Source organism: Carica papaya, chromosome 6 (assembly GCF_054855325.1).
Source record: "Carica papaya isolate Zhongbai chromosome 6, ASM5485532v1, whole genome shotgun sequence".
Taxonomy (NCBI): Eukaryota; Viridiplantae; Streptophyta; class Magnoliopsida; order Brassicales; family Caricaceae; genus Carica; species Carica papaya.
In genome coordinates this window covers 3,349,237-3,375,036 of record NC_142314.1, presented here as the reverse complement: position 1 = coordinate 3,375,036, position 25,800 = coordinate 3,349,237, and the positions used below count along the sequence as shown (strand labels likewise).

Here is a 25,800-nt window from a genome sequence, read left to right as displayed (position 1 = left end):
CCGACAGCCGAGTTATCTTCTCCGGCGAGGGGTTCTGACGACTAGGGTTAGGGTTTAGGTGCGGATGGGATTATTTATACCCATAGGCTTTTGATCTAGGTCGTCCATCACTTTTAATCTGAACCGTCCGATTTGATTAAATAGAAAATGAATCTGAACTGTTAATTGCGATCTAATCTGGGTCGTCCGTGCGCGATTCACTCTGGGTCATCCGTGCGCACAGGAACAGACCTTAGCCGTTTGATCGCGCGCACGTAAATCGCCCCGCGTGGCCTCCTGCGTCAGCGCCTCTGCCATTTAGCACATCCTGGTTGGTCGGGACTGCTGACCGGGCGTCTGACATGGTGTAATTTTTTTAAATTACGTTTTAACCTCCGATTTCTGATTTTTCTTTCAAAAATACTCCAAGAACCCAAATTTTTATCAGTTTTTACCAAAATATTTTTCAATTTAATCATTTACCAATTTACTCAATTTTTTTCATTAAATTAAAATAAAATAAATTAAATAATTAAAAAAATTTATATTTATTAATAAAAAAAAATTTAGGTGGGTGTTATAAATAAAATATAACCAAGTTATTCTTTAGATTAGCTAAATTATAATTTTATTGTATTGATTGTATTTTTTTTTTCTTATACTATTTACGGCTAACACTAATTATAATTATTGCATATATTCAAAGGGCATTTCCGTTATTGTTGGTTAGTAAACAAATTATGGATTCATGTGTCTCATATTTATGTCAAATGACACATTATTCTTCAAATATTTCCCACTAGAATGAATCAATGCCAAGTAAATGGATACTGCTAAGGTTATAGTTACTTGTTTTCTTCGTGTTTATACGTAAGTGTAAATAAATTTAAAGTTACCTAATTTTATAATTTACAGATCTTCAAATAAATTATAATTTTTTTGTCTTCTTTAAATATTGTGAAGTAATTTGTTGATATTGACTGAAGCAACTAAGATATTATGGAGATCTTATAAAAAGGTATTTATTTTTAGTTAAAAAAATGCATGTATAATAAAAAAAAATACATATATTTGATGTTTTGAATTATATAATACTCTTAGTTTTTAGTATTTAAAATACGTATATTCATATATTTGAATTCGTCAACAATAAAATTTATGTCGAGCTGAAAATATAATTTTTCTTCACATCAACTACGTTTGATTTTTTTTTTTTTTTTTTTTTAGAAATGGCAAAACTTGGATCTTATTCAAAATAAGCTATATGTAAAAAAATTATGAATGACACATTTTATTTGAATTTGAAGTAGTGGCGAGTACTCCCGCCAATTTACCTAGAACCACGGGTACGATTCCCGGTATCGTCTGTGTTTTTTGCCTTCCAGATTTTACTCCGGAAGTTTTTTTTTTTTTTTTTTTTTTTTCTATTTGATTTTCTTGGAATCCAAACAAAGCATTTGGCGATAGTTTCCTTGCCAGTTTTCGCTGTCTAGAACTTCACAGGCCAAACCAATTGGCTATGGCGAACATCAGGTATTTGCTTTTGTTTCGACGGCATTAAATTTCCATTAGGCAATATTCCTGCATTCACCCAAGCAATTCAAGAGCATTAACAAGAAAGAACATGAAAAAGAACGATCGTTTACCACTGCACAAGCCACTGATGACTGCTAAACATCTAATTTTCCCAACTGCGGTTACGGAGCAAGGTTTAATTTTATATACATTTCATACCCATGAAAAGAAACTGATAGAAACAAAGAAGAAGACAAAGAACAAAAGCCAAAAATTTAATCCAAAATGTTTAACGACAAGATCACAATTTTCATCAATGAAAGCCTCTTCTCCCTCTAGACTGGTAAAGTTCCAATCTACTTTTTGCCTCTGGTAGCAAAGATTCTATGGTGGGTTCTTCAGCCAAATGTGCTTGCTTCGTCGACCATTCGAGAACTATCAACACCTCTTCTTGTGCAAGAATCTCACTGTCAGGAACATGTAACGAAATGTAACAGAGAAGGATTAACGATGGTATCTGAAGCATTTGTTCGCCAAAGTACACCAGCTGGATCAGGAACTTAGCACCCCCAGCGGCAATAATGGCTTTTGAGTGATTGTCGTGGAGGAAATTGTCTGTGCATGCGAACTTGTTGAGAGCAATGGCGGCTTCTATTGATATCTCAGGTTCTCTTTCGTCGAGAAGGGCAACCAATGGGGCAATGATCCTGGTTTCCGTGGCGCGAAATGTTCTTGCGAGGCAGCCGATGGCTTTAATGCAGGGAATAAGGAGGTCGGAATCTGCTTCTTGGATTACTTTGAGTAACTGGTCGACGACAGCTTTTGCGGTGGGCGAAGTTGGCTTGAACGAATTCCGTCGCAAATCAGCGTTCTGCTCTGCGACCATGGAGATTTCCATCAGCGCCATGGCAGAGTAGGACTTCACATGGTCTGGGCCTTTTTCTAACAACACGGCGAAACAGAGAAGCGCTCGGGACTCGGTTATGCTGCGGCAAATCGAGACATTTCCTTTACAAAGTTGCCAAAGGGCTCGGGCAGCCATCGTTTTCATATGAGCTTTTGTAGCCGGATCTTCATATTCTCTGCCTTTAATGCTTGTTCCTGATATGGAAACAGGAGGTTGGTTTGGTCTCAAGTTCTGCTGATTGGGTCTTGCATGATTTGGGTTGTTTCCTTTGGTTTGTGGCTGCGAAGGAGGCTTATTAGACTGGTTGCTGGCGGTGGTGGTGGGGGGGGTGGTGGTTTGGTTTCTCAAGGCGAGTGTGTTAGTAACCACATTATGCATTTGGCTCGGCGTTTGGTTCCCCATAGGATGATTTATTTGGTTATTAATCGGCTTATCTTCGTAGTTTTCACTCTCCTTGTTCTCTTCATTACTATTCGCCATTACCACCGAGTGAATCGACAAGTTTTGCTTGCTAGCAATAGCGTATTTGCTGTGTTCTTGGACAGTCTCGAAAGCCAGATGACTGACGAGAAACCGGATGATGTTATTCTGGGCGAAATGATCTTGGCATTTACGGTGGTTCCCGGCCAATTCCGAGACGGCCCAAGCCACGACCGCCTGAACTTTCATATGACCTTCTTTAAGGATTTTCGCAAACACCGAACAAACCCCTGCATTCACAATCTGCTCCACGCTTTCTGGGTCACGACCCAGTAACCCAATTGCATTCGCTGCACTCTCCTGACCTTCCATTCTTCCTTCTTTCGCTAACTTCAACAATGGCGGCACCCCTCCTTCCTCTATAATTAGTTTTCCATACCGGTCATTATCACGAGCTAATGAAACCAATGAAGCCGCGGCGTCTGATCTTTCATCTAGTGACCCTGTACAGAGTATTGCAATCTGTTCCCAGATCAGACACAGAATTGGTTCATTAGCAGCAATTGGTGGGAGACCCAAGTACTCATCGTCTCGGTCATCGGCAGAGGCCGAGACTCGTAATAACCAAGACACGTCGCCTATGGAGTTTTCAAGTTGCATGGATGTTTTACGAAACGCTGCGGCGGGGATGATGGTGAAAACTCGTTTCATGAGTCCGTTGGCTCGACATTTGACGACGAGAGTGAGTGCCTTGTCGAGGACTTGCTCGGTGTCGTCGATGATTCTGCGGGTGGGCCGCTCGTAGAGGTCGTTGCTTGCACGCGCGGCCTGGCGGAGAAGACCTGCGAGCTTCTCTGTCTTGGCTTTGATCTCTTGACAATCTTGTTTGAAAGAGTGCACGTCGTCGGCGACTTTGGTGACCTGGTCCGCCATCTGAATCGGCCTTGCTAGGATCTGCTTCACAATGTCCGCCATGATTTTTCAGCAGACAGCAACCGGCAACACCGATTTAAGAAGAATGGATTAATGTGACCCCCCCAAAACAAAAAAGAAAAAAGAAGGAACAACGACGATGATTTTCTCGAGAAAATTAGACAGTGAGAGAAATAAAACGTAGATATAAATATATATATATATATATATTTCCTTTCTATATGAAAGAAATTAAAAAAACCGAGGAGCTAAAGAAAATGATCACCAAATTTAAAGAAAAAAAAAAAATCTTTTCCCGCTCTGTACTATTTTCTTTTCTTGTTCATCAAGAATGCCCCAAGAAACATGGTTTCTTTTTTTATCTTTTTACCAGTGTAATTACATAATTAACAAAAAAAAGGAGAAAAAAAAAATGGGAATGGGTATATTTTTTCTTTTCTTTTTCTCTTTTGGCTTTTGGGTCAAGGCGGCGCTGGGAAATTTCTGCTTACATGACGGTGGAGTGGTGGTGGCGCCGCCTGTTTCTTGAGAGACAGAAAACGGGAGTTGGACGGAGAGAAAATGTAATGGTCAAACGAGATTTTCTCCAACTTTTGTGTCAGAACTAAAACAAAATATAAATAAACATCACCCGTTTTTTCATTTTTAATTTTTTTTCTGTTTTATATATAGGAGTTGAATTGGTTGATCCAAAAAATTATTGGCTTCTCAGAACAGAAATCCGATTAACCCCCACGCGCATATCTTGAGGTAGATATACACATTCCGTCCACTTGCCATACGGTGTAATATCATCGACTGGGATTAATGCATGTTACCCACGTGCCTATTTGGAGAATGGCCCCCGTTTAATATAATATAATTTTAATTTTATATTATTATTTTAATTGATGATGGGTAGATAATTCATGAAAATAAAATTTAAGTGTTTATTAAATTTGATTGATAATTAATAAAATTGGAAATGAAAAACAAACATAACTAATAAATTTGATTTTACCAATAGAGAAAATAAATCAACTTACAAATTTATGCATCAAAATTTTGTTTAATTATTTGGTATGTATTTTTAACTCAATAAAAACTAGTAAAATTTATTATTTTAATTTAGTAAAAAACTAATTACTACAAAATTAAATTAAATATATAAAAATATTTATTTTAATCAGTCAAGATTATAAAGAACAAATATTAGCCACAATTTGAATGAAAGCATTTAAGACGTACCAACTACCAAATAGCACAATTAAAACTTGATTGATTAATTAATTAATTAATTTCATTAAACCTTAATTAGCTAATTTGCATTTAATTAATTCAATTTGTCAACTTTAAAAGGTAAATAATTAATTACAAGCATCTTAATTTTGTTGATTCTCATTATAGGCAATTCCAGCCCTCTGATATTTATGAACAAGTTAGTGACATTTAGAATGTATACACAAGGCCGTGAAAATTAATTTGAACTGCCAATTAATTAGTAATTAATCAATAAAACAGTTCTTATAAAATCAAATGGTTTGCTCGAATGACGAGTGGAATATTATATATATATATATACATGTACAGGCAATGATAGGAATGATTAATATATGGCCGTTGATTTGTCTGATAGGAATGGAACAGTACAAATTTTAGGCAAGGTGGTGGTTGAAACATTTAATTTTGGAGTACTGTTAAAGTAGGTTGTCTGGTCCACGGTAATTACATTTTTGGTCCCCGATCTAATTTAATCATGTTTAAAATTGATTAGTGATTGATTGATTTTCAAATTACGACGTTTGTGTGTGTGTGTGTATATATACACATATATAACTTTGATTTTTTGACTTCTCATCTAACCATTACTTTTTGAAATCTCTGTGAATCTTTTTGTCCTCAATGTTATAATTCTATTTAATGCTCGTTGGGTGACTATAATAATATAAGTAGATGGTATATACGTACAGTACATGCAGCAGCATGATATTTCAACAATTGACTGTATATGTACGTGTAATATTGTGTATAACCGTGTTTCTTAATTGCATAACTGTTGCTATTTTAGCGAGAGCTGTGATGATGAAGTCTCACAAAAAACAGCCTCATGATCATCATCGTCACGCAGACAAGACTTTTGGTGCAAATATTTTCAGCGAATCATTTCACAAACTTCACACCTACGTTCTCTCCTCAACAAGTTTCACGAGAATGTCGAGTCCCGTTTGGATTTTCAATCATGGATTTCCAATGGTCATTGAGTTTGACAAATTCTTATCCCCAGTTGACCCGTATAAAAAATATTTGTATACTTTTATGAAACGGCGTCGTAACGTTTTCAATCCTAATTCCTAATATGTCCCGACGTATGTGGGCTAAGTTGCAAATAAAATTTGGCTTTTTTTTCAGTAAAGAGTCCCAAAGAATAAAATAAAAACTAAAATTTGAATTTGAGAAAATACTATAATCTTTTAGGGGATAATCTGTGAACTTTAATTAAGAACATCAAAATATGAGGTTATATGTTTATGCTTGGTTAAACAATAATCAAAAATTAAATTTTAATTATAAATTAATATTCGGATAACTAATTTTAATAATAATATTATTATTATTTTTAATTAATTTTTGGTTCAACGAAAAATGTTAGCATTTAAAATAGAATATACTTTTGACTTTACACCATGTGACATATTTTGAGTATGACTAATACTGTAACTAGTCTAATTAATAAAATATGTGACAATTTTAAGAAAATTACACAACAATACGACAAGTTTTATTTATTAATAATTAAAAAGGTGGCGTTAGCAATAAAAAAAAATTATTGGATGGAAAATTTTATGTTTGATATTATAAAATTTTTAATAATGTCATGATATAATTATTTTTAATTAAAGTGATATCACATTATTGCAACTCAAAACAAAAATCTTATCATAAAAAAAAATAATAATGATATCAACAATATTATTTATTTAAATATTTTATAAGAATAAGGGTGAAAATTACATGGAAATGTTGAAATCATGGATAAGAGATATGTACAGCTCCTAAGAATCATGTAAGGTAAAAAAGTCAAACAAAAATTTGATTACACATAGAAGAAAATAGTCAAGGCAATTACAATAGAATATATTCACACAAAAAAATATAATTAAATATGTATTTATAATTATATTAAATTTAAAACTTTATAATTTGATAAATTTTTAAATATATACTTTTTAAAAATTGTGATGATTAATTAATTGAGTGATAAAAAACCTGATCAAAAAATAATTTTTAGATTAAATTAGATTGTGAGCGTATGCCATGAATAAAATATAATTTTAAAAATAATATAAATACTATTTTATATAAATAATAATTTTATAAGAATTAAATAATTTTTAGTAAAACTATAAAATAACTATATATTTTAATAGTCAACTAAAAATTATATTATATTTTCTATTTATATTTTAAAATTTTAAACAAATAAACATTCTATGTTGTTATTTTGATTAAAAAATTATATGTAATTATTATATGTTTAAAATTTGATAGTAATCAATTAATTTTTTTAATTAAAATATAAGAAAAATTTATTAAAATGTAATTAAATTATGAAATGGATTAATTTTTTTAATAAGTGATTAGAAATAAAATTATATTATAAAATATATATTAATAAATTTATTTTTAAAATGAAAAAATGCCATGTGATAATTTTTATATTTTGTAAATATATATTATATTAGTTATTTTGTATGGATATGAAAGCTCAAGAATTAAAAGTGTTAGTTGGTAGAAACTCGAGTCATTATTTTGATTGGTTGGATTTTTTTTTTTGTTTTCTCATATATAGATTCTTGAATCATATAATCTTACGAGGCTAGTCTATTAATTTATTTAACATGATCCATATATTAATATTATACTATATTAATAAATCTTTATACATATAATCTTTGTTTATGTAAAATAAATATTTAAGATTAATTTTTATTAGTTTAATAGCTAAAAAAGGATTAACCTTTTCACTTAAAACTGAAAAAAGAAAAAAAGAGCAGTTTTACTACAAACTCATCAAAATGCATGAATCAGATTTTGATGGAATCACTAAAAGAACCAGTTACAACTCACCAGGAGAAGTTAAGATCCTGTATTTACAAATTTATCTACACAAATCCACCATTGATAAGTTATAATCTTCATCTCCTCTGTTTTCTGCTGCTAAAAATACATGAACAGATTTTTTACGCAAATCCCATTTCTTCTAATCCAATCAACAAGGTAAAAAAACTACCAGCACTGATCAGTCTCCCAATTCCTGCAGGTATAATTATAACCAGACAGGGACGATGAAGAACAAGCAGCAGCAGCAGCCGCCATTGACAGAGACGACGGTGATGACAGTGATGACCCATAACGTCGCTTGACTCTGTAAAAATCCCTGTCGTAATCCGCGCGCTTGTCAGGATCCGATAACGTCGAATACGCCGCATGGATTTTCTTGAACTGGGTTGCTGAAGTTTCCTTCTGATTTACAGAAACAACATCTGGGTGACACAGTCTTGCTAGTCTCCTGTAAGCTACTTTGATCTCATGGCAGTTTGCGCTCGTCGGAATCCCCAGGACTTCGTATAGTGAAGAAGACGACGCCATATCCTACTGTGTTTTGTGGTGGTATGGGCTGGAGGGAGTGAGTTGGATTGTGGAGATCTGAGAGGTGAGTCGCGGAGTCAGAGTTGCAGAGTGAAGGATGTGAAAAGGGGTGAGCCGTAAGTGTGTGTATATATACAGAGAGAGAGGGGGAGAAACCGTGTATGTATATATATATGTTCATGGGTTGAAGAAGATTGAAATGGATTTGAAATGCTTATCCATTTGGGAGAGCTGTGTTCTATGCTGAGTCAGCTCACTGTTCTTGTGGATAGACTTACAGCTCAATCTTCTATAATGGTCCCTTTCTGTTTCCAGCCATGACTGCAGAGTTAATTCTATGATACGTGTTTGGAGGTGCGCGTTTTTGTTTTTATGGATTATGCCATGTGCTATAATCTTAAAGCACTGTATTAAATTAAAAGTATTGGTCATTATAAAACGACAGCGTTTTTAGGTTAAAAGAGTTTAGATCATTGATAGACTAGTTTCAATTTTATATCATCAACGTTTGTATTGTATAAAATAAGAATCCAAAAATTCACATAAACAAATGCTTAAAATAAATGGAATTGACAATTACAAAAAATCCCCTTTTTTTTATCACTTTTATTTTCATTTTCACTTATTTTAAATTTGATAGTGTTGATATTGATGATGCATGCAATACAATAGATATTATTCACATATATCAATATTTTAATTTTAAATATTAAAAAATATAGATATATTGTTTATATACTTAATAATTTATTGACATAGTATGTATACCACATATATATTATTTATAAATTTATTACTTTAATTTTTAACACTAAAAAATATTAATCAGTTTATATGAAATCGAGATTTTGATCTAAATATTTCTATATTGAATATCATATTAAACATTATTTAATTTGGTAAATTTAGATCAAACTTGTAGGTCTACTTCAATTTTTTAATATGAATTGAGTAATGTTCATCTCCATATATATTTGTACATAAAAATAGTTTATAAAAATAAAAATAACATTTATTTGAGAAGTAATAATGACAATGTATTATTTTCAAACTTAAACTACCATCTCTACAATAATTTTTTAAATATTAATTTTATTTTAAAGTTATATATTTTAATATAATACATAAATATTAAAACATTAAGCTAATTTGAAACTGATTTTTAATCTTTTATGGTCAAATTGAAAGACATTTAAAATCAATTATTAAAACTCAAAGAAAAAAATATTAAAATGACGCATTTTTATATGAATGGGCTCGGAAACTATTTACAATGTATTTAATTGATAAATCATTAGTGTGTAGTATGTTGATTCACTGATTTGTTTTGTTTGAATCCTTTTAAATACATAATATTGTTAGTTGAATGATTTATAATGGTAGTTTATTTTTTTATTTTTAAAAATTTTTTAAACTACCGATTTAATAGTTTTTAACGACTAAAATTTTTTATTTCTGTTTTACTTTCACAATTATTTATTAATCTTCGTATTATCTTTACCAAATTTAGCAAAATTGAAAATTATTCTTAATAAAATTTGTTTATTTAGTTTATTTGTCATAAAAATTATAATACTAAATATTATAAAATAAATAATTTGTTAATTTTTTAATTTATAATTATAAATAAAAATTTATAGTATCAAATTATTTTTTATATTAAATAATAAAAAATTATATTTTTATTTTTCATATTAAATTTAATTTATAACTATTTTTAAAAAAATTATTAAAAATTATATTTTAAATAATTTTATAAATTAAATAATTTAATCATAAATTAAATAATTTTTTATTATATATTTTTATTTAATATTACATATAATAAAATATAGATAAATTAAAAATTTAATTAAATACACAAACATACAATTCTATCAATTTAAATAAAAAAAGTACTATTATCATATATTAATACATAATTTTTTTAAATATAATATAATTTAGTAATTTTCATTTTATGACGTTATCAAACTTTACCTATATTAATTACTCTTGAAAAAATCAACCAGAAACAAATTTTGAGGCTTTTAAATCCATTCCGTTTCGGCCATGGTTTATTATGATACTCCGGAAGTAGACCAAACGACAGCGTTTCCGTGGATGCCCATTATGCATTCGGACGCCCGTCATTCCTCTTCGTCTTCGACCTTGAATTGAACGGAAAGGAGAAACTCAGTAGGGTTCTGGGTTTTGAGTGAAATTTTGCGTAAATGCCAAGCAAGAACAAGAGGAAAAGGAACGAGGTGCGAGATAGGCCCACCATCCACCCGAGAAATAAGTACTCCGACAAGCCGCCTGATTTTGCTCAATTGGCGTCTCTGTACCCTTCATTTAAGCCCTTCGTTTTCTACTCTCGGGACGGTCGGCCCAGAATCGACTGGACAGACTTCAACGCAACTCGAGAGCTTACTCGGATCCTCCTCCTCCACGATCACGGCGTCAGCTGGTAATGTAATATGCTCTTCACTTTTCCCTTTATTCACCTTTTCATTTGAATTTGTCTGTATGTTTAAGGAACAATTTTGTATGAAGAGGTCTTAGTTTAGCTGAATTGTTTTAGTTCGTGATTCGCGTTTTTCTTTTGCAATTCCCTGTCTCATTGTAGACCCATGGTTAAAGTTGATGTATAGGTTTTCTGTCCATGATTTTCCACAAAGTTCTTTCTTTGTTTTTGAAGGTAATAAGATTTATTACTGGAAATGAGTTCAGTATTCTTCCTCAACTAAACTTAAGCACACCTTTAATACTATGGCGGTCTTATTAAGAGGAGTCTATTGCTTGCATGTGTTCTTGGATATTCATTTCTGGGCTTTTTCTCTAATAAGTTCAAATTGATGAAAGAGTGAGATACTTTGCTCCAGTTGGTGAAAATATTTTATAGCTTTTATTTTATGATTTTAGATATTTTTATACATTAAATACCCGTGAAAGTTGAAAATAGAAGTAATGTTAGAAATGACTGTGAAAGTATGGCATGCTTTAAAAGAATAGAAGTTCTTCGTTTTTTGTTGGAAACCACATATAGACATACTGTCAAACATGTATTGTAAAGCCCCCTTTTTTTTTTTTTTTTCTCTTTTTACTTTTAATGGCGTAGTTAAAACAAACAATTTTATAATCAAATCAGTCATGCACGTAGAAATACTATCACGATCTCATATTCAAGGTCAAGATAAACCTATAATCATGCACGAGAGATCGCATACAATACAACCGTACTCACTATCTACACTACTATCAACTTTTACACACTCAATTCTGTCAAAAGAAAGGAGAATCTTTATTCTGTCGTTCTATACATTAGGTTCGGACACCAACAACTTCGATCTGGATTCCGTTCCTACATCATCTGTAAAGAATAAAGAGTGAGTCCATATAATTCAGTACAGTAAGAATCAAGTTACAGGTATGAGATGCAACAATATAAAACCCTATACTTCTACCAATATTTCATTACTTAACCCAAGCCCCACCTTACTATCACCATGAGACTACTCAGGGCTAGAGCTTACCCCGGTATCTCAACGATCATACCTATCAAGGGTGACCATCCCTCAACGCCACCCCAAGCGTACCAACATTGTCACCCACCACCAAAATCGGCGACAACCATCCGCCTCTCGACCCCTACCAGGTCACGGACGCATACCATTATCATTCACTCTCGTCACCAACATTGGCGACCATCATCTACCTACCGACCCCTAACGGGCCATACACACACACACAATGATCATTCTCTCCCATCACCAACATCAGCGACCATTAGCTACCTCTCGACCTCTAATTGGCCACACACACACACAGTTATCATTCTCTCTCGTCTCCAATATCAGCGGCCTAGCCCCCTGTCCGTCGGGATCTCCCGACTAACACCACTATCGGTGGCCAACCTACTCTTTCTACTCGTAATCACCAATGTCGACGTTCCCCCTATAGTGTATCCAGTAATATTTAACATGCACACAACCGCAAATTCTCCTTGCCGACCACTAAGGCACGACAACCTATATGTAATTCCCACCATGCACGCTCCACAAGTCTCCCTTTCCTACTCTCTAATTTCCCAGCATACCTCTACTCCCAACCCCGTTTCCTTTCTTCTGCTTGCACTAATTCCAACCTCCCACTACTCCTCGTTCTCCCTCTTCTTGCGGCATACTCTAAGTGTTCCTACTCACACCGCGTTCCTCCTTCTCTCTCATTCCTGGGTCTCCTACAGGCATGCCCACACAAATCTGCTCTCTCTCACCAATCTCAACAACCACACTCCTCCCCCTCACGGACCTCACTCACACCGCATTCCCTCTCCATCACAGACTTCACTCACACTGCCTACTCCTTCTCTCTCTCCCCCTCAGTGCTCACCCGGTCCTACTCTCTCTCACCAAGCCCCAGCAATCACACTCCTCTCCCTCACGAACCTCACTCACACTGCACACGCACTCCATTATCGACTTCACTCACTCCACGTACTCCTACTCTCTCCTCCCTCGGTGCTTCCCGAACCTACTCTCTCTTGCAAGGCCCCTAACAATCATACTCCTCTCCCTGATAGACCTCACTCACACCGCAAATCCTTCTCTCTCCTCCCGCGATGCTCATACAGACTGGCTCTCTCTCACACACCTCACTCACACCACAAATCCTTCTCTCTCCCAGCCTCCACTCACTCCGCATCCATACCTCTCTCTCGGACCTCACTCCCACCACCATCCTCCTTCTTTCTCCTCCCGCGATGCTCACACACACCGGCTCTCTCTCACACACCTCACTCACACCACAAATCCTTCTCTCTCCCGGCCTCCGCTCACTCCGCATCTATACCTCTCTCTCGGACCTCACTCCCATCGCCATCCTCCTTCTCTCTCCTCCCGCGATGCTCACACAGACCGGCTCTCTCTCACACACCTCACTCACACCACACACTCACTCCCTACACGGCCTCCTCCGTACACCGCCACCTCCATATGCACTCACAAATAACCACTACAACTCTAACCAAACCAAATCTCTCATCAGCATTCCAATCCTAAATCCACACATGAAATTGAATCTTTACCGTACCTCCCATTTCCATCTTCCTTCCTCCTACCGATCGCGCTATCACCGTCCGCGGTCTCCTTCTCTCTTCCGTCTCGCTCCTCTCCGCTCCGACTCCCTTCTCTCTCTTTCTGGAACCTTCTTTCCTCTCTTCTTTCTCCTTCCCGCGCTATCACCGTCCGCGGTCTCCTTCTCTCTTCCGTCTCGCTCCTCTCCGCTCCGACTCCCTTCTCTCTCTTTCTGGAACCTTCTTTCCTCTCTTCTTTCTCCTTCCCGCTCTCTTCCTTCTCTGTTTTTCTCTTTTCTTTCTTCTTTTTTTTTTCCTCCTCTCTTTTTCTTTCCTTCCCCGTCTCCTATTTATATCCCACCAGTTTCCTCAAAACGTTCCCCCCTCCTTTTTTTTTTTTTTTTTTGTTCAGTTACTACATGTATTAATTTAGCAAATGAAAAATTTCAAAAATTTTTGGGTACAAACTTTTGTTTTCTTTTTTTAGCTGCATTTGTTGGGTACTACATGTGGATTTAAGTTTAAGGTTCAACAGGAGGGTGCTTTTGATACCAATTAGCTGATTTGGCTTACAGGGAGTGTTTTTGATAGGTGGATTCCTGATGGGCAACTCTGCCCAACTGTGCCCAACAGATCTAACTACATCCATTGGATTGAAGATCTTCTCTCATCCGAAATCATCCCAACAAGAAAAAGCATTTCAGAAAAGGTCAGAGGTTTCGATATAGGAACTGGAGCAAACTGCATTTACCCACTTCTTGGGGCATCCCTTTTGGCATGGAGTTTTGTTGGCTCAGGTTAGCACTCTTTAACTTCCTGATATCTCTCGTCAGATTTGATAAAATTCACTGGAATTTTGTGCTACACAGAATTCATTTCTAGTTTGTTGTTACTGAACTTGATTGCAGATGTGACCGATGTAGCACTTGAGTGGGCAGAAAGAAATGTTAAAAATAATCCCCATATCGCAGATCTTATTGAAATTAGAAAAGTTGGAAATTTTATTGGCAGCTTTTCTATGAGGGAACTACATGACGGCAACTTGATCAATGTTGAAAGTGAGACTGATGCAGATGTGGTGGTGAGTGCAATAGAGGAGGCAGAGCCTTTGGTCCCATCTTCATTTGATATGCGTGCTGGTGCTGATAATAGTTATTTTGGGCCACCTATACTTCTTGGTGTGGTCAGGGATGATGAGAAATTTGATTTCTGCATGTGCAACCCTCCATTTTTTGAGACCATGGTGGAAGCAGGACTAAATCCAAAAACTTCTTGTGGAGGAACTCCTGCGGAGATGGTTTGCCCAGGCGGAGAAAGAGCTTTTATTACTCGCATTATTGAAGATAGTTTTACACTGAAGGAATCTTTTCGGTTCTGAAACTAACTCTTACATCTTAACATGTTAGCCTATATACATTTGCTTTAATTTATTATTTTTGTTTGTAGGTGGTATACTTCCATGGTTGGAAGAAAATCAAACCTGAAATTTCTAATGTCAAAGCTCCGTGAAGTTGGAGCTACCATAGTGAAGACAACCGAGTTTGTCCAAGGCCAAACATGTCGATGGGGCCTTGCCTGGTCTTTTTTACCCCCTCCTAGAAAGATTATATCATCTCATGTTGCTGAAAGAAATGTCTTGTCTTTCATGGTTGAGGTTGGATTTTTTCATCCTACAGTTTTTGGCTTAACATGGTTTTGGCTTTTCCTTTACATAGACTATTCAGTTTGATTTTCTAAATCTAAAACTATTGCTTCGTCTCATGAAAATTACTAATGATGACTGATTTATTCAGTTCACTTGATTGGCACTATTTGGATTAGCTACTTGACCTTGTTTTATTATTCGCCAACCTCCTCTAAGAGAATCAATATAGGAGCTAATGCTGAGTACTGACACTCTTTGCCTCACGTTATTCCTGGCTTGCCTGACAGAAATTGTCTTCTCACCTCTTAGCGTGAGTGTTGTGAGAGCTTGAATGGAAGGAAAATGTCCGTGCTGCGAACATCTTCTTCAAAATTAGATGACAAATAGACTGAAGTTAAACTGAGTTCTCACCTAAATAAAACTAAGTAAACTGCGAATTTGGATTCTGTGTAATCGTTTTTTCTTAAAGCTTGTTTGCATCAACTTGTTATTATTTTTAACTTTCTATCTTATGGTTTTGGCTTCTGCTAATACGACATCTAATGTTGGGAATTTCTTACTTTTTAGGGACTTCAACATCAATTCAGTGCCTTTCATGTACTGCAATCGGTTGAATCCTTTTTTCAAGCAAATGGTGCATCCTGTAAATTGAATGCTTCTACATTTTCTGTAGACGTAAGGTTCCTCACTGATTCAGTATATTGCCTGATTATGTTGTATGTAATATTTTTATGTGCTTAGTAAACACCAGTGTTCTTTAATATAGATTACTGCATCCAATGATCATTGCAATGCAATCCTGAAAAATGAGGCAAGATATCTTGATGAGACTGCAAGTTTTGAACACAAGCAAGAGATCTCAGATGGTTCTCATCTGTCTTCTTCAACCAACTTGAGTTTTCGCATTTTGGTATGGTACATCTACATCCTTTCTGAGCACAATAAGGAGGATTTGTACTCTTAGAATCTGAAAGACTTCTGCTATTTGTTTTGCAGGTCTTTCAGCAAACCCCAGGCACACTCCTAGTGAAGGGATCATTACAGCATAGAGATAACCCACTCTCAGGTTTTCTTGCCTTCTATATTCAAACTTACGCAAAATTTAATTTGTTTTAGAATAAAAAAATCCTCTTTTTAGTTAATCTGGCTGTACGAGACATTTGAACTGTATAGATGAGCTTCGTTTGCCACACTACTCAGTCTAGAGCTACACTTTTTTCTTTTCTCTTGACGTATGTAATCCTGTGATGGTAAAAATGGATGTCTAAGATTTTTTTGTAGAGAAGGTAATCTATAGGGGCCTTCAATAGATTGATTTGTTTTAGTTGTCTCATTTTTTTGGCCTTATGTAGTCTTGCTTCAACTGAAAAGTTGGGATTTGAAATGATTCTTTCTTTGGATGTGATATAGCAGCTACCTATTCATTTTATAATTCAACCTCTAGATTTCCTATGAAACGTGTTCCCTAGGAGTGAGAGAGTTTATACGATGAGTATAGATGCCATTTACAGAACTATTGGTTGGTGAAGTCACTGATGTACTCCATAAATTTACTGAGACCACGAGCGATTTGAGCATTGTCATGGCCAAGCTATTTTTTTATTAGATACACTGAATTTTTGGTGGTTTGATTTGCAGGATTATTTTCTCTGATATTCCAACAATTGGAGGAAAACCTGACGTCCAAATTTTGTGGATAGGATCGGCCAAATAGTACGATTATGCAGCTCTTAAAATGTGATGTGAATTTTTAGCTTTCAGATCACAGACCATGTTGAAATTTTCCTGCCATCAATTGCTCAAGGAGTTGGTTGAACCAGTCCAGAGAATGAGGAAACAATCTCGAAGAAATATGAAGAAATGACACTATACATTTTGTGCCATTAGATCTTCGATTATCTGTTGGTTCTTGTTCTCCTTCAAAGATCATATTTTAAAATATGTGGGTAGCATATATATATATATATGTGTGTGTGTAGTGGGTGGGTACTTGGCAAAATTACTCCCAGGGCAATCAAGTCCGCAGATAAAAGGATAAGGTGGTTGCTTGATTTAGATTGAATGATTTTTCAATTGGGTGCCAAGCCTTCTTAGCTTGTGAATTAATTGTGGATTAATTGCTCCAGCTCATAAAAGAGATAAGACAAGAGTGCTTCCACATTTGATCAAACACTGACACTGACAATTCCATGTTTTTATATCAAATAATTCAGAATGTGTCTCATTTTTCACATGATCATGATCACAAGGAATTTCCTTTTTACTCAGGAAAGAAGTACTTGAAAGTTTATAAAACGAATTTCCACTAAAGGAAATTGAAGTGAATCAACCAGAGCTATCTCTCCATTGCACAAATGAAAAATTAAATCTACACCACTCGGTTTTTTACACCATGTATCAAAGAAGCAACAAAAGATAACTCTAAGGGAACAAACAAACAAACAAGAAAACCAATTTAACCTATCAGCCATGGAGAAGTTCAAGTTTTCTTGGATGCAAACACTCAAATTAAAGAAAGAAAATCAAGATTTACACCAGAAAGATCCAAACACGTACGTGTATATACATGAAATATACGACTATGCTTTTCCTTCAACCTTTGCATGTGTAATTCCAACACAAGCATCAACAAAATCTCCATCAATGAAATCTGTAGAGAAGATCTGCAGCCGATCGGCGCATCCCTTTGAAAAACACTGAGCTATGAACAGCCGAGCATGCCCATGAATCCTCCCTGTCACTGGTTTAACACACAGAACAGGGTTATCAGCCTGTGGAGTCACTGTGTTTTCTACCCTGTAAAAATATTTTCTTGACGAAACCGGTGCTTGCTCGCTTAAATGCTTCAGGTTACTATCAAACTTTGTTGATGGCAAGTCAGTGTCAATCCAATTATCTTTCAGATACCCAGCACTCCACAAGGGTCCTCCTTTCTTGGGCTGAGGAGATTTTCTCGGCTTCCAAACACATATTATCCTCTTCGGCAACACCTCCGCAATCGTCTTGTTAAACACGTGATCGTCCTGATGAATCAGGAACTCGCCGAGTTGCTCCTCTAAGTACTTGTCGAACTCGGGAGGGTCTTCATGGCCAAACTCAGTCCGGATTTCGAGAATTATGATCTCTGATTCGGTCTCCGACAAGAACTTCTTGATGTCGTTGATGACGACGTCAATGCTGTACGTTTTGAGGATTCCATGGCACACGCGGCGATCCTCCTGGACTCGGACGTCGAGAACTCGGGCGCCTACCGCGAGCTGTCGGTAGATGGAAAGTGATTGGCATTGAGCAAAAGGGCGAGACACCATGGGAATGCCAATTTTGTTGGTTGCAGAATCATGGGTTCCAGGCCAGACGATCTTGTTTACGTGAACCTTTTCTGCGTTGAGGCCTGCCATCCAGTTTTTCCGATCTGGAGGACGATAGTCGCAGCCGGGGAACTCGCAGCCGGAGTTTTTGCATAGATCGACCAGAGTTTTCTCCTCAGTTGACAGAGCTTTACGCCTCTGCAACTGTTTAGAGACTTGAGATCCCATGACGGATCAAGAAGAAGAAGATGGTAGAATCCTTCTCCTTCTCCTTCTCCTTCTTCTTTTTCTTCTCCTTCTTCTTCTTCTTCTTCTTCTTTATTAGTGGTTTAGGATGAGAAGAAAAGACTTTTAGCTGGTGGATTTTATTATATAGCATTGTTGAACTCGTTTGATTGGAGAGAGCTCGTGATTAAAACTTTTATTATTTTTATCATTAGTATTATATCAACTTTGCTTCTCTTGAAAATTTTCAATGGATTTGTTGTGGAAAATGGATGTGATGTGTTTGTCTGTAAATGTGGTGGGTCGTCTCTTCGAATTATTGGTGGAGAGATATAATCGATGTCTACATTTTATTGGTCCAGCTGTATGGCTAATTAAAAATTGTCATCAACTTAGTCGATCACGACGTGAGATATTTTGATTCATCATGTGGATTTAGAGTTTTTACGTTACCCTATTAGATTAATTTATATATATATATATATATATTAAATAATTATAATTTAAAAGTATGATCAAACAAGTTTCAATTCAGAAGATCTTCAAAAGATAAATGTATGCCTTTGTTGAAAGATAAGAAAGTGTTGAATTTCTTTGCACTTCTGGGTAAAACTTAATATGGATGAATGTGTGAATCATTGTTAGTTCTACTTTTGGAGTTTAATCCTGAGTAATTAAATTCAGAAATTTACCGAAAAGTTTTTTACTGTAAACCATAATGAGACTGCAAAATTTATTTTAAGGGCTTGGAATTGGTTTCTTAAGAAAGGTAATAATTAGAGTTGAAATTGAAATGGATGTGGGAATCCATATTTGAAAAGGTCATAAATTTGTTGAAGAAAATTGAAGTGAATCAACTCTAATTGTCCAAACTGAAAGAAATATTTTCATAACACAAAATCCATAATAATTATACACCACACGCTGTGTGTCTAAGAAAGAAAGAAAGAAAGAACTTAAGAAACAAACAAGAAAAACAATTGAGCCAATCATGAAGAAAGACCAGTTTTCTTGGGTACAAAAACTACAAATACATTATATGAATCTAAGAGGATTGTACGTGTACTCCTGCCCCTTTCGGCATGGGACTATCCCTTATTCAGAGGGTATTATGCCCTTAAACCTATTTAACTATGCCTTGAACTCTTGCATGTGTAAGCCCAATACAAGCATCAACAAAATCCTCGTCGATGAAATCTGTAGATAAGATCTGCAACCGATCAGCACATCCCTTTGAAAAACACTCAGCAATAAACAGTCTAGCATACCCACGAATCCTCTCTGTCACTGGTTTAACCCACAAAACTGGGTTATCAGCTTGTGGAGTTACTGTATTTTCTACCCTGTAGAAGAATTTTCTTGATGAAACTGGTGGTTGCTCCCTCAAATGATTTAAATTGCTCTCAAACTTTGTTGATGGCAAGTCAGTGTCTATCCAGTGATCTTTCAAATACCCAGCACTCCACAAGGGTCCTCCTTTCTTGGGCTGAGGAGATTTTCTGGGCTTCCAAACACAAAATATCCTCTTTGGCAACAGCTCTGCAATTGTCTTCCCAAAGACATGATCATCCTGGTGAATTAGGAATTCGCCAAGATGCTCCTCTAAGTACTTGTCAAACTCAGGAGGGTCTTCGCGACCAAACTCAGTCCGAATTTCAAGAAGTATGATCTCTGAATTGGTCTCCGATAAGAACTTCTTGATGTCCTTGATCACAACGTCGATACTGTATGTCTTTAGGATTCCATGGCACACGTGACAATCCTCCTGGACTCGAATGTCAAGAACTCTGGCTCCTCTCACGAGCTGGTCGTAGATGGAGAGAGATTGGCATTGAGCAAATGGGCGAGACACCAGTGGAACGCCAATCTTGTTGGTTGCAGAATCATGGGTACCAGGCCAGATAATCTTGTTTACGTGAACTTTTCCCGGGTCGAGACCTGCCATCCAGTTTTTTCGATCTGAGGGATGATAATCACAACCAGGGAACTCCCAGCCGCATGTTTTGCAGAGATCAGCAAGAGTTTTCTCCTCCGCTGACACAATTTCACGCTTCTGCAACTGTTTAGATATTTCAGATCCCATGTCAGACCAAGAAGAAGATTATAAAACTCTTCTCCGTCTTGTTCTCTAGTCTTAAGAATTTATATGAACATATTTGTTTTGGGGGAATTTTTTTTTTCGGTTAAGCTTTCGTAATAATTTACTAAGAAATCCTGTAAGAGAATTCTTCTTAAAAATAGATACCGTGGGAAGCATGCTTGTATTTATAAGTACTTCCATTATTACTCATCATCAGGGTCATCCAATTAGAAACGGACAAGGTAAAGTTATCAGCAAGCTAATCTCCTTCTACCCAAAATTAAACAGTTATATGGTCAGAAATACAACTACTGAATATTACTAATATTGAAAAAAGCACGTTTTACATAATTGTCATTATATTTTATACGTGGAGGAACCTCAATTCTCAAATCTGAATGCAGATAAGAGATTGAAATCCAAGATAATTAGCTGGAACCAAGGAGGGTATTTGATTAATTTAATGATTCACAAAAGATAATTATATAAATTAATCTCAGATAAAGAATATTTGAGTACTAGCAATCATAAGGGCTCATGGGACCTACCATGTGGATTCACAGTATTTTCTTAAATAGTAATTTCAACTTATAAACTTAATGTGAATGCAGGTAAAAATGGTACTAACCATGTTGGTAAGTTCTGTAATTGTCTTACCAAATAGCCTGTTAGCCGATTGGTACCATACCTTCTGGGTACTATCACTGTTTGGTCTCGAGTCTTGACTTGTGCTCTGGCCAGCAAAAAGAAGAAATTCAATTTTTAACAACCACACTGCATTTTGAGCTGCAATACCAACAAATTTTCTTTCAGAATTCTAACAACTGCAAACCAAGGGTGTAGAGATTTGCTGGACCTGCATCAACCTAATCACTGATAAATACTCAGTCAGTACAAAACATTCTAAAAGACAAATTGGAAGTTAGCATTTCTGAGGAAATTCAAAAATAAGAAATGGAAACAGACACGAAAAGAACACCAAAAAATGTGAAAGCCAACATTTCTGAAAATGTTAAGCAAAAGAAATGGTTATTCTACCAAAAAAGAGATCCTACAACTTTGTAATATACACAAAAATCCTTCGTTATATAGATCATCCAGAAAGAGAAAAAGAAAAACGGAATGCAGACTCTGATCCTAAGGGGTCAAAAGTGGTAAATTATCAAAGGTATGTTAAGTGATTCTCGAACACTGGAAGGTGGTAAATCATTGGAGTACAGGATTTTGGAATCTACAAAAATAAGAAAGATTAGAAGTCAGAAATGCTCTATAGAACTTCATACTGACCTAAGATACTTGAGTTGTCCATATTGATTGTAATGAGGAATTCTTTCTTAAATTTTTCTTATTTTTTGAGAGTAAGAGGATAAAAAATAAGGGCTACCCACATGCTTCCTCTTCTTTCCATAATCATTACAGTAGTTTTCAGCAGCGAAATCTTCAATTTTGAGATAGCTCTTGATTTTAGAACAAATTTGTCACAATAATACTACAACTGGATCTCTTAGTTGAAGTACTACCAAAGACCTACTAAGCTTTTAGCTTGGTGTTTAAATTTTCTTATCAGTGCTTGGAAAGCACACAGACTTGCATACATATACAACCATGAAAATAACCACAGTCCCACCAGAAAGCCAAAATCAAATCCTAATGGTAGTCCAAATCTCAGGGAAAGCCAACATGTTAAATAATGCAGCAGACCTTCTCTCCATTCATGGATAACTGTATTTCAGAAAACAATAATGTAGTACCCAAAACATTTAGAGACACTGAAATTAGGAATTCATTTCCCTCAGTATTTTTATTGAATAAGCACTTGGGTAACAATGGGATCAATTACATGAGTTTCTGGAACAAAACCTACAGGTATATGTTTGTGGAGATTCAACTCTGAAGAATCTTATCATAAAAAATTTGAAGCCAGAATGACTGCCCATTTAGAAGAGAGGAAAAATAAATGTTACAAATTACACAAAAAGCTTCCTTAAGGGATTGATCTTATTGCCTTCTCAAAATAGCCTGCCAAATAATGAAATCAACGAACTTCTATCTTTCAACATCAAGGGATGAAGAATGTTTTTCCACCAGATCAGCTAACTGTTCCAAAACTTTGTATATTTCTTCTTTTAAAGGATGCAACCTATCTGACACTGTGAAAGCATGTACCTTATTTTCAATGTCTATCCAACTAATTGCTCGTTCTTTCCTCACGTGCCTTGTATTCATAAGCTGCCTCACCTTCTCCACCAAGTCCCATCTCCCAAGCTCAGCATAAATACCGGATAGTAATACATACGCTGCTGATGATTGAGGCTCCAAGGCAATTAATTGTTCAGCTGCTTTTCTTCCTAGTAATATATTTCCATGGATTCTACAAACACCAAGTAAGGCATTCCAAACTCGATCATCAGGTTTAAAAGGCATTTCCTCCATATGCTTTAGTAACTCATCAAAATTACCAGCTCGACCCAACAGATCAATCAAGCAAGCATAATGTTCTTGATCGGGAGTAATACTGTGATGACAAGACATAGACTCAAAATATCTTAGCCCCTCCTTCACAAGACCAGAATGGCTACATGCATTAAGCATGACAACCAGCGTGATCCTATCTGGTTTCACACCTGAACTTAGCATGTATTCAAACATTTGTACAGCCCTTTCACCGTATCCATGTTGTGCTAAAGCAGAAATCATTGTGTTCCACAAAACAGGATCTCGCTTATTACCCATATGATCAAAAACCCGCTTTCCAACTTCTAAACTCCCACATTTGGAATACATATCAATCAGAGAACTTACAACTATTGTATTGGCTCTAAAATTAGTCCTTATCAAGTAGGCATGTATTTGTTTACCATGCTTGAGTGAAGCTATGGAGGCACAAGCACAAAGGCAACTACTGAAAGTGAATTGATCAGGTTTAATGCATAATAGTATCATTTCCATAAACAACTCAAGTGCTTTATTCTCTGGACCATTTCGAGCATAGCCAGCAATTAATGCTGTCCAAGAAACAGGATTCTTCTGAGGCATCCTATCAAATATTCCATTAGCTGATTGCATGTCACCCCATTTTGCATACCCAGAGACCAATGTGGTCCAAGCAAGAACATCCGTCGCAGGCATCTCATCAAACATCCTCCTAGCACCATCCATCTCACCACACTTGGCGTAAGCATCAACAACTGCACTCGAAAGCACCATATTTGACGAAAATCCAGCAAGTAAAACCTGCCCATGGATCTGCCTAGTTAGCTTCAAATCCATCACCTTCACACAAACTGTCAAGACACCCGCAAAGCTAAACTCATTGTACCCAATTGCCAACCTCCTTAACTCCCTATAAAACCTCAAAGCCTCGCTGCAATACCCACTCTGCGCATACCCAATCACCATTGTATTCCACGATACAAAATCCTTCTCCGGCATTTGATCAAACAACTTCCTAGCACGCTTTACCATGCCCAACTTAGCGTACCCAGAAAGCATATTATTCCAAGAATACAAATTCCTAACAGACATTTTATCAAACACCTTACGGGCCTCTGAATCTTTGCCGCATCGAGAATACAAATAAATAAGATGATTTGACAAAAAAGTGTTGGGTCTTTTGAAACCCGTTAGCTTCAAATGGAGGTGAACCCATCTGCCTTCTCTGAGCGATTTGGTGTCAGCACACTTCTGCAATAGATAAGCAAACGTTTTGGAAGGTAACCTTATGCCCTTTCGGGCCAATAGCTCGAGAGAAGAGATTGCTTGAGAGAGTTGGCCTTGAGAAGATAGAGTAATGAGAGATCGGACGATACAACTGGAGTGTTTCTTAGAATTCCGGCAGGGCATTGGAAAGAGAAACCACCATGTGAGGTGAAACGTACAGCTACCTGTTCTTTACACTTTCTTATTCTCCCGCTTTTGAAGTTTATTCGTCTAAGTTGGAAAGCTGTTGGTGGAGAAGGCGGCGGGTGTGTCAATGGCAGCGGTGAGCATCGCCGTTGTGTTGGTGGCTATGTTTTGGGCCGTTTAAGGATCTCTTCCCGTTGAGCCCAATATATTTGGGTTCTGCTACGAGTGTCAGAACGGTTGGTTTGGGTCTGATCCGTCAACTAACGGGCCGGATTCGGGCTTGATTCATTTTATGTTTTTCATCATTTAAAATTTATTTTTCAGTAAAAAATTTATATATATATATTATATAACACAATAAAACACAACAATAATATATGAGAAAGACAATTCGATTCAAACATACAAACTTTCTTAGTATAAATAATTACATTATTTTATTATATATATAAATAGTGGGAATGGTAACAAATGATTTTGAACAAATTTTATTGTATTTATATTTAATTTGCTGATATCAAAAATAGATTTAAATGTACCATAAATTTGGAATGAATTTAAATTTTTTTTTTATATTATTTAGACCGTGTTGAATTTATGAATAATTAAATTCAAAATTTATCATATGGTTTTTATTATATTAACAGAATATAATTATATTTATATTAATAAAAAACATATTTATTAATACATATTTAAATTTATATTTATACTAATAACAAACTAACACATGTATATATATATATATATAAAACAAATTGAATTTACACGAGGTTTATAAATGTTAAATTTAAATATGTTATGACTTACTTTTTTTATTTACAAATTCGAATATGATTCTATTTTAATTTATTTTTTAATTAAAAAAAATAATATTCGAATAAATTATATTAAACAATTCCATATGTAAAATATAATGTATGATAGAAACATTTTTTTTTCCTAAAATAAAAGTATTTTCAAGATTTAATGACTTAAATTAATTTTTTTTTTCCATTTAGAGATTAATTAAAAAACTAAAACATTTCATTAACCGTAGCACGTGTTAGTTGGCGAGACTTTTGCCCTTTTAGACTTATTTATTTATTTTTATTTTTCCTCAATCTCAATATCCTCGTTGAAAACAAACCTTTTACATATGATTACACGTTCACATAATTTTCAATTTTTTTAATGTTGACTTAATTTTATTTTGAAAAATAATTTAATTGATTTATGAATTTATGTTCCTAAATATATCATTATGGATTATATTATATA

The 25,800-nt window shown here is 35.4% G+C and overlaps 5 protein-coding genes and 1 pseudogene across 9 annotated transcripts; 1 reads left to right on the top strand and 5 right to left on the bottom strand.

Annotated features, from left to right (window-relative positions):
- Window positions 1–1,604: 1,604 nt before the first annotated feature.
- On the bottom strand, window positions 1,605–4,389 carry ARO1 (armadillo repeat only 1). The gene has a single exon (XM_022044742.2). The coding sequence runs from the start codon at window positions 3,794–3,796 to the stop codon at window positions 1,808–1,810; it is 1,989 nt and encodes a 662-aa protein (XP_021900434.1). The 5' UTR covers window positions 3,797–4,389; the 3' UTR covers window positions 1,605–1,807.
- A 3,631-nt stretch (window positions 4,390–8,020) lies between these two features.
- On the bottom strand, window positions 8,021–8,383 carry LOC110816589 (chaperone protein dnaJ 11, chloroplastic pseudogene; annotated as a pseudogene).
- A 2,030-nt stretch (window positions 8,384–10,413) lies between these two features.
- On the top strand, window positions 10,414–17,251 carry FIO1 (methyltransferase). 2 transcript variants are annotated; one of them, XM_088222365.1, is made up of 8 exons: window positions 10,414–10,832; window positions 14,028–14,233; window positions 14,345–14,807; window positions 14,883–15,090; window positions 15,649–15,756; window positions 15,848–15,991; window positions 16,078–16,147; window positions 16,720–17,251. In XM_088222365.1, exons 1-8 carry the CDS (start codon window positions 10,597–10,599, stop codon window positions 16,779–16,781), a joined length of 1,497 nt encoding a protein of 498 aa, XP_088078491.1. In that variant the 5' UTR covers window positions 10,414–10,596; the 3' UTR covers window positions 16,782–17,251. The 2 variants fall into 2 exon arrangements, with proteins under 2 accessions (XP_088078491.1, XP_088078492.1); XM_088222366.1 differs by having other exon boundaries at window positions 10,698–10,837.
- Window positions 17,252–17,402: 151 nt separating this feature from the next.
- LOC110816439 (uncharacterized) lies at window positions 17,403–18,806 on the bottom strand. The gene has a single exon (XM_022044636.2). It carries the CDS (start codon window positions 18,615–18,617, stop codon window positions 17,661–17,663), a length of 957 nt encoding a protein of 318 aa, XP_021900328.1. The 5' UTR covers window positions 18,618–18,806; the 3' UTR covers window positions 17,403–17,660.
- Window positions 18,807–19,477: 671 nt separating this feature from the next.
- Window positions 19,478–20,846, bottom strand: LOC110816560 (uncharacterized). Its single transcript, XM_022044796.2, has one exon. It carries the CDS (start codon window positions 20,695–20,697, stop codon window positions 19,738–19,740), a length of 960 nt encoding a protein of 319 aa, XP_021900488.1. The 5' UTR covers window positions 20,698–20,846; the 3' UTR covers window positions 19,478–19,737.
- Window positions 20,847–21,017: 171 nt separating this feature from the next.
- On the bottom strand, window positions 21,018–24,729 carry LOC148253225 (Pentatricopeptide repeat (PPR-like) superfamily protein). Of its 4 annotated transcripts, none has more exons than XM_088222801.1 (2): window positions 22,861–24,729; window positions 21,018–21,567 (listed from the first exon to the last, which is right to left on the bottom strand). In XM_088222801.1, the coding sequence occupies exons 1-2, from the start codon at window positions 24,535–24,537 to the stop codon at window positions 21,565–21,567; spliced, it is 1,680 nt and encodes a 559-aa protein (XP_088078927.1). In that variant the 5' UTR covers window positions 24,538–24,729; the 3' UTR covers window positions 21,018–21,564. The 4 variants fall into 4 exon arrangements, with proteins under 4 accessions (XP_088078927.1, XP_088078924.1, XP_088078925.1 ...); XM_088222798.1 differs by having other exon boundaries at window positions 21,018–21,560; XM_088222799.1 differs by having other exon boundaries at window positions 21,018–21,550.
- Between the last annotated feature and the right edge of the window lie 1,071 nt (window positions 24,730–25,800).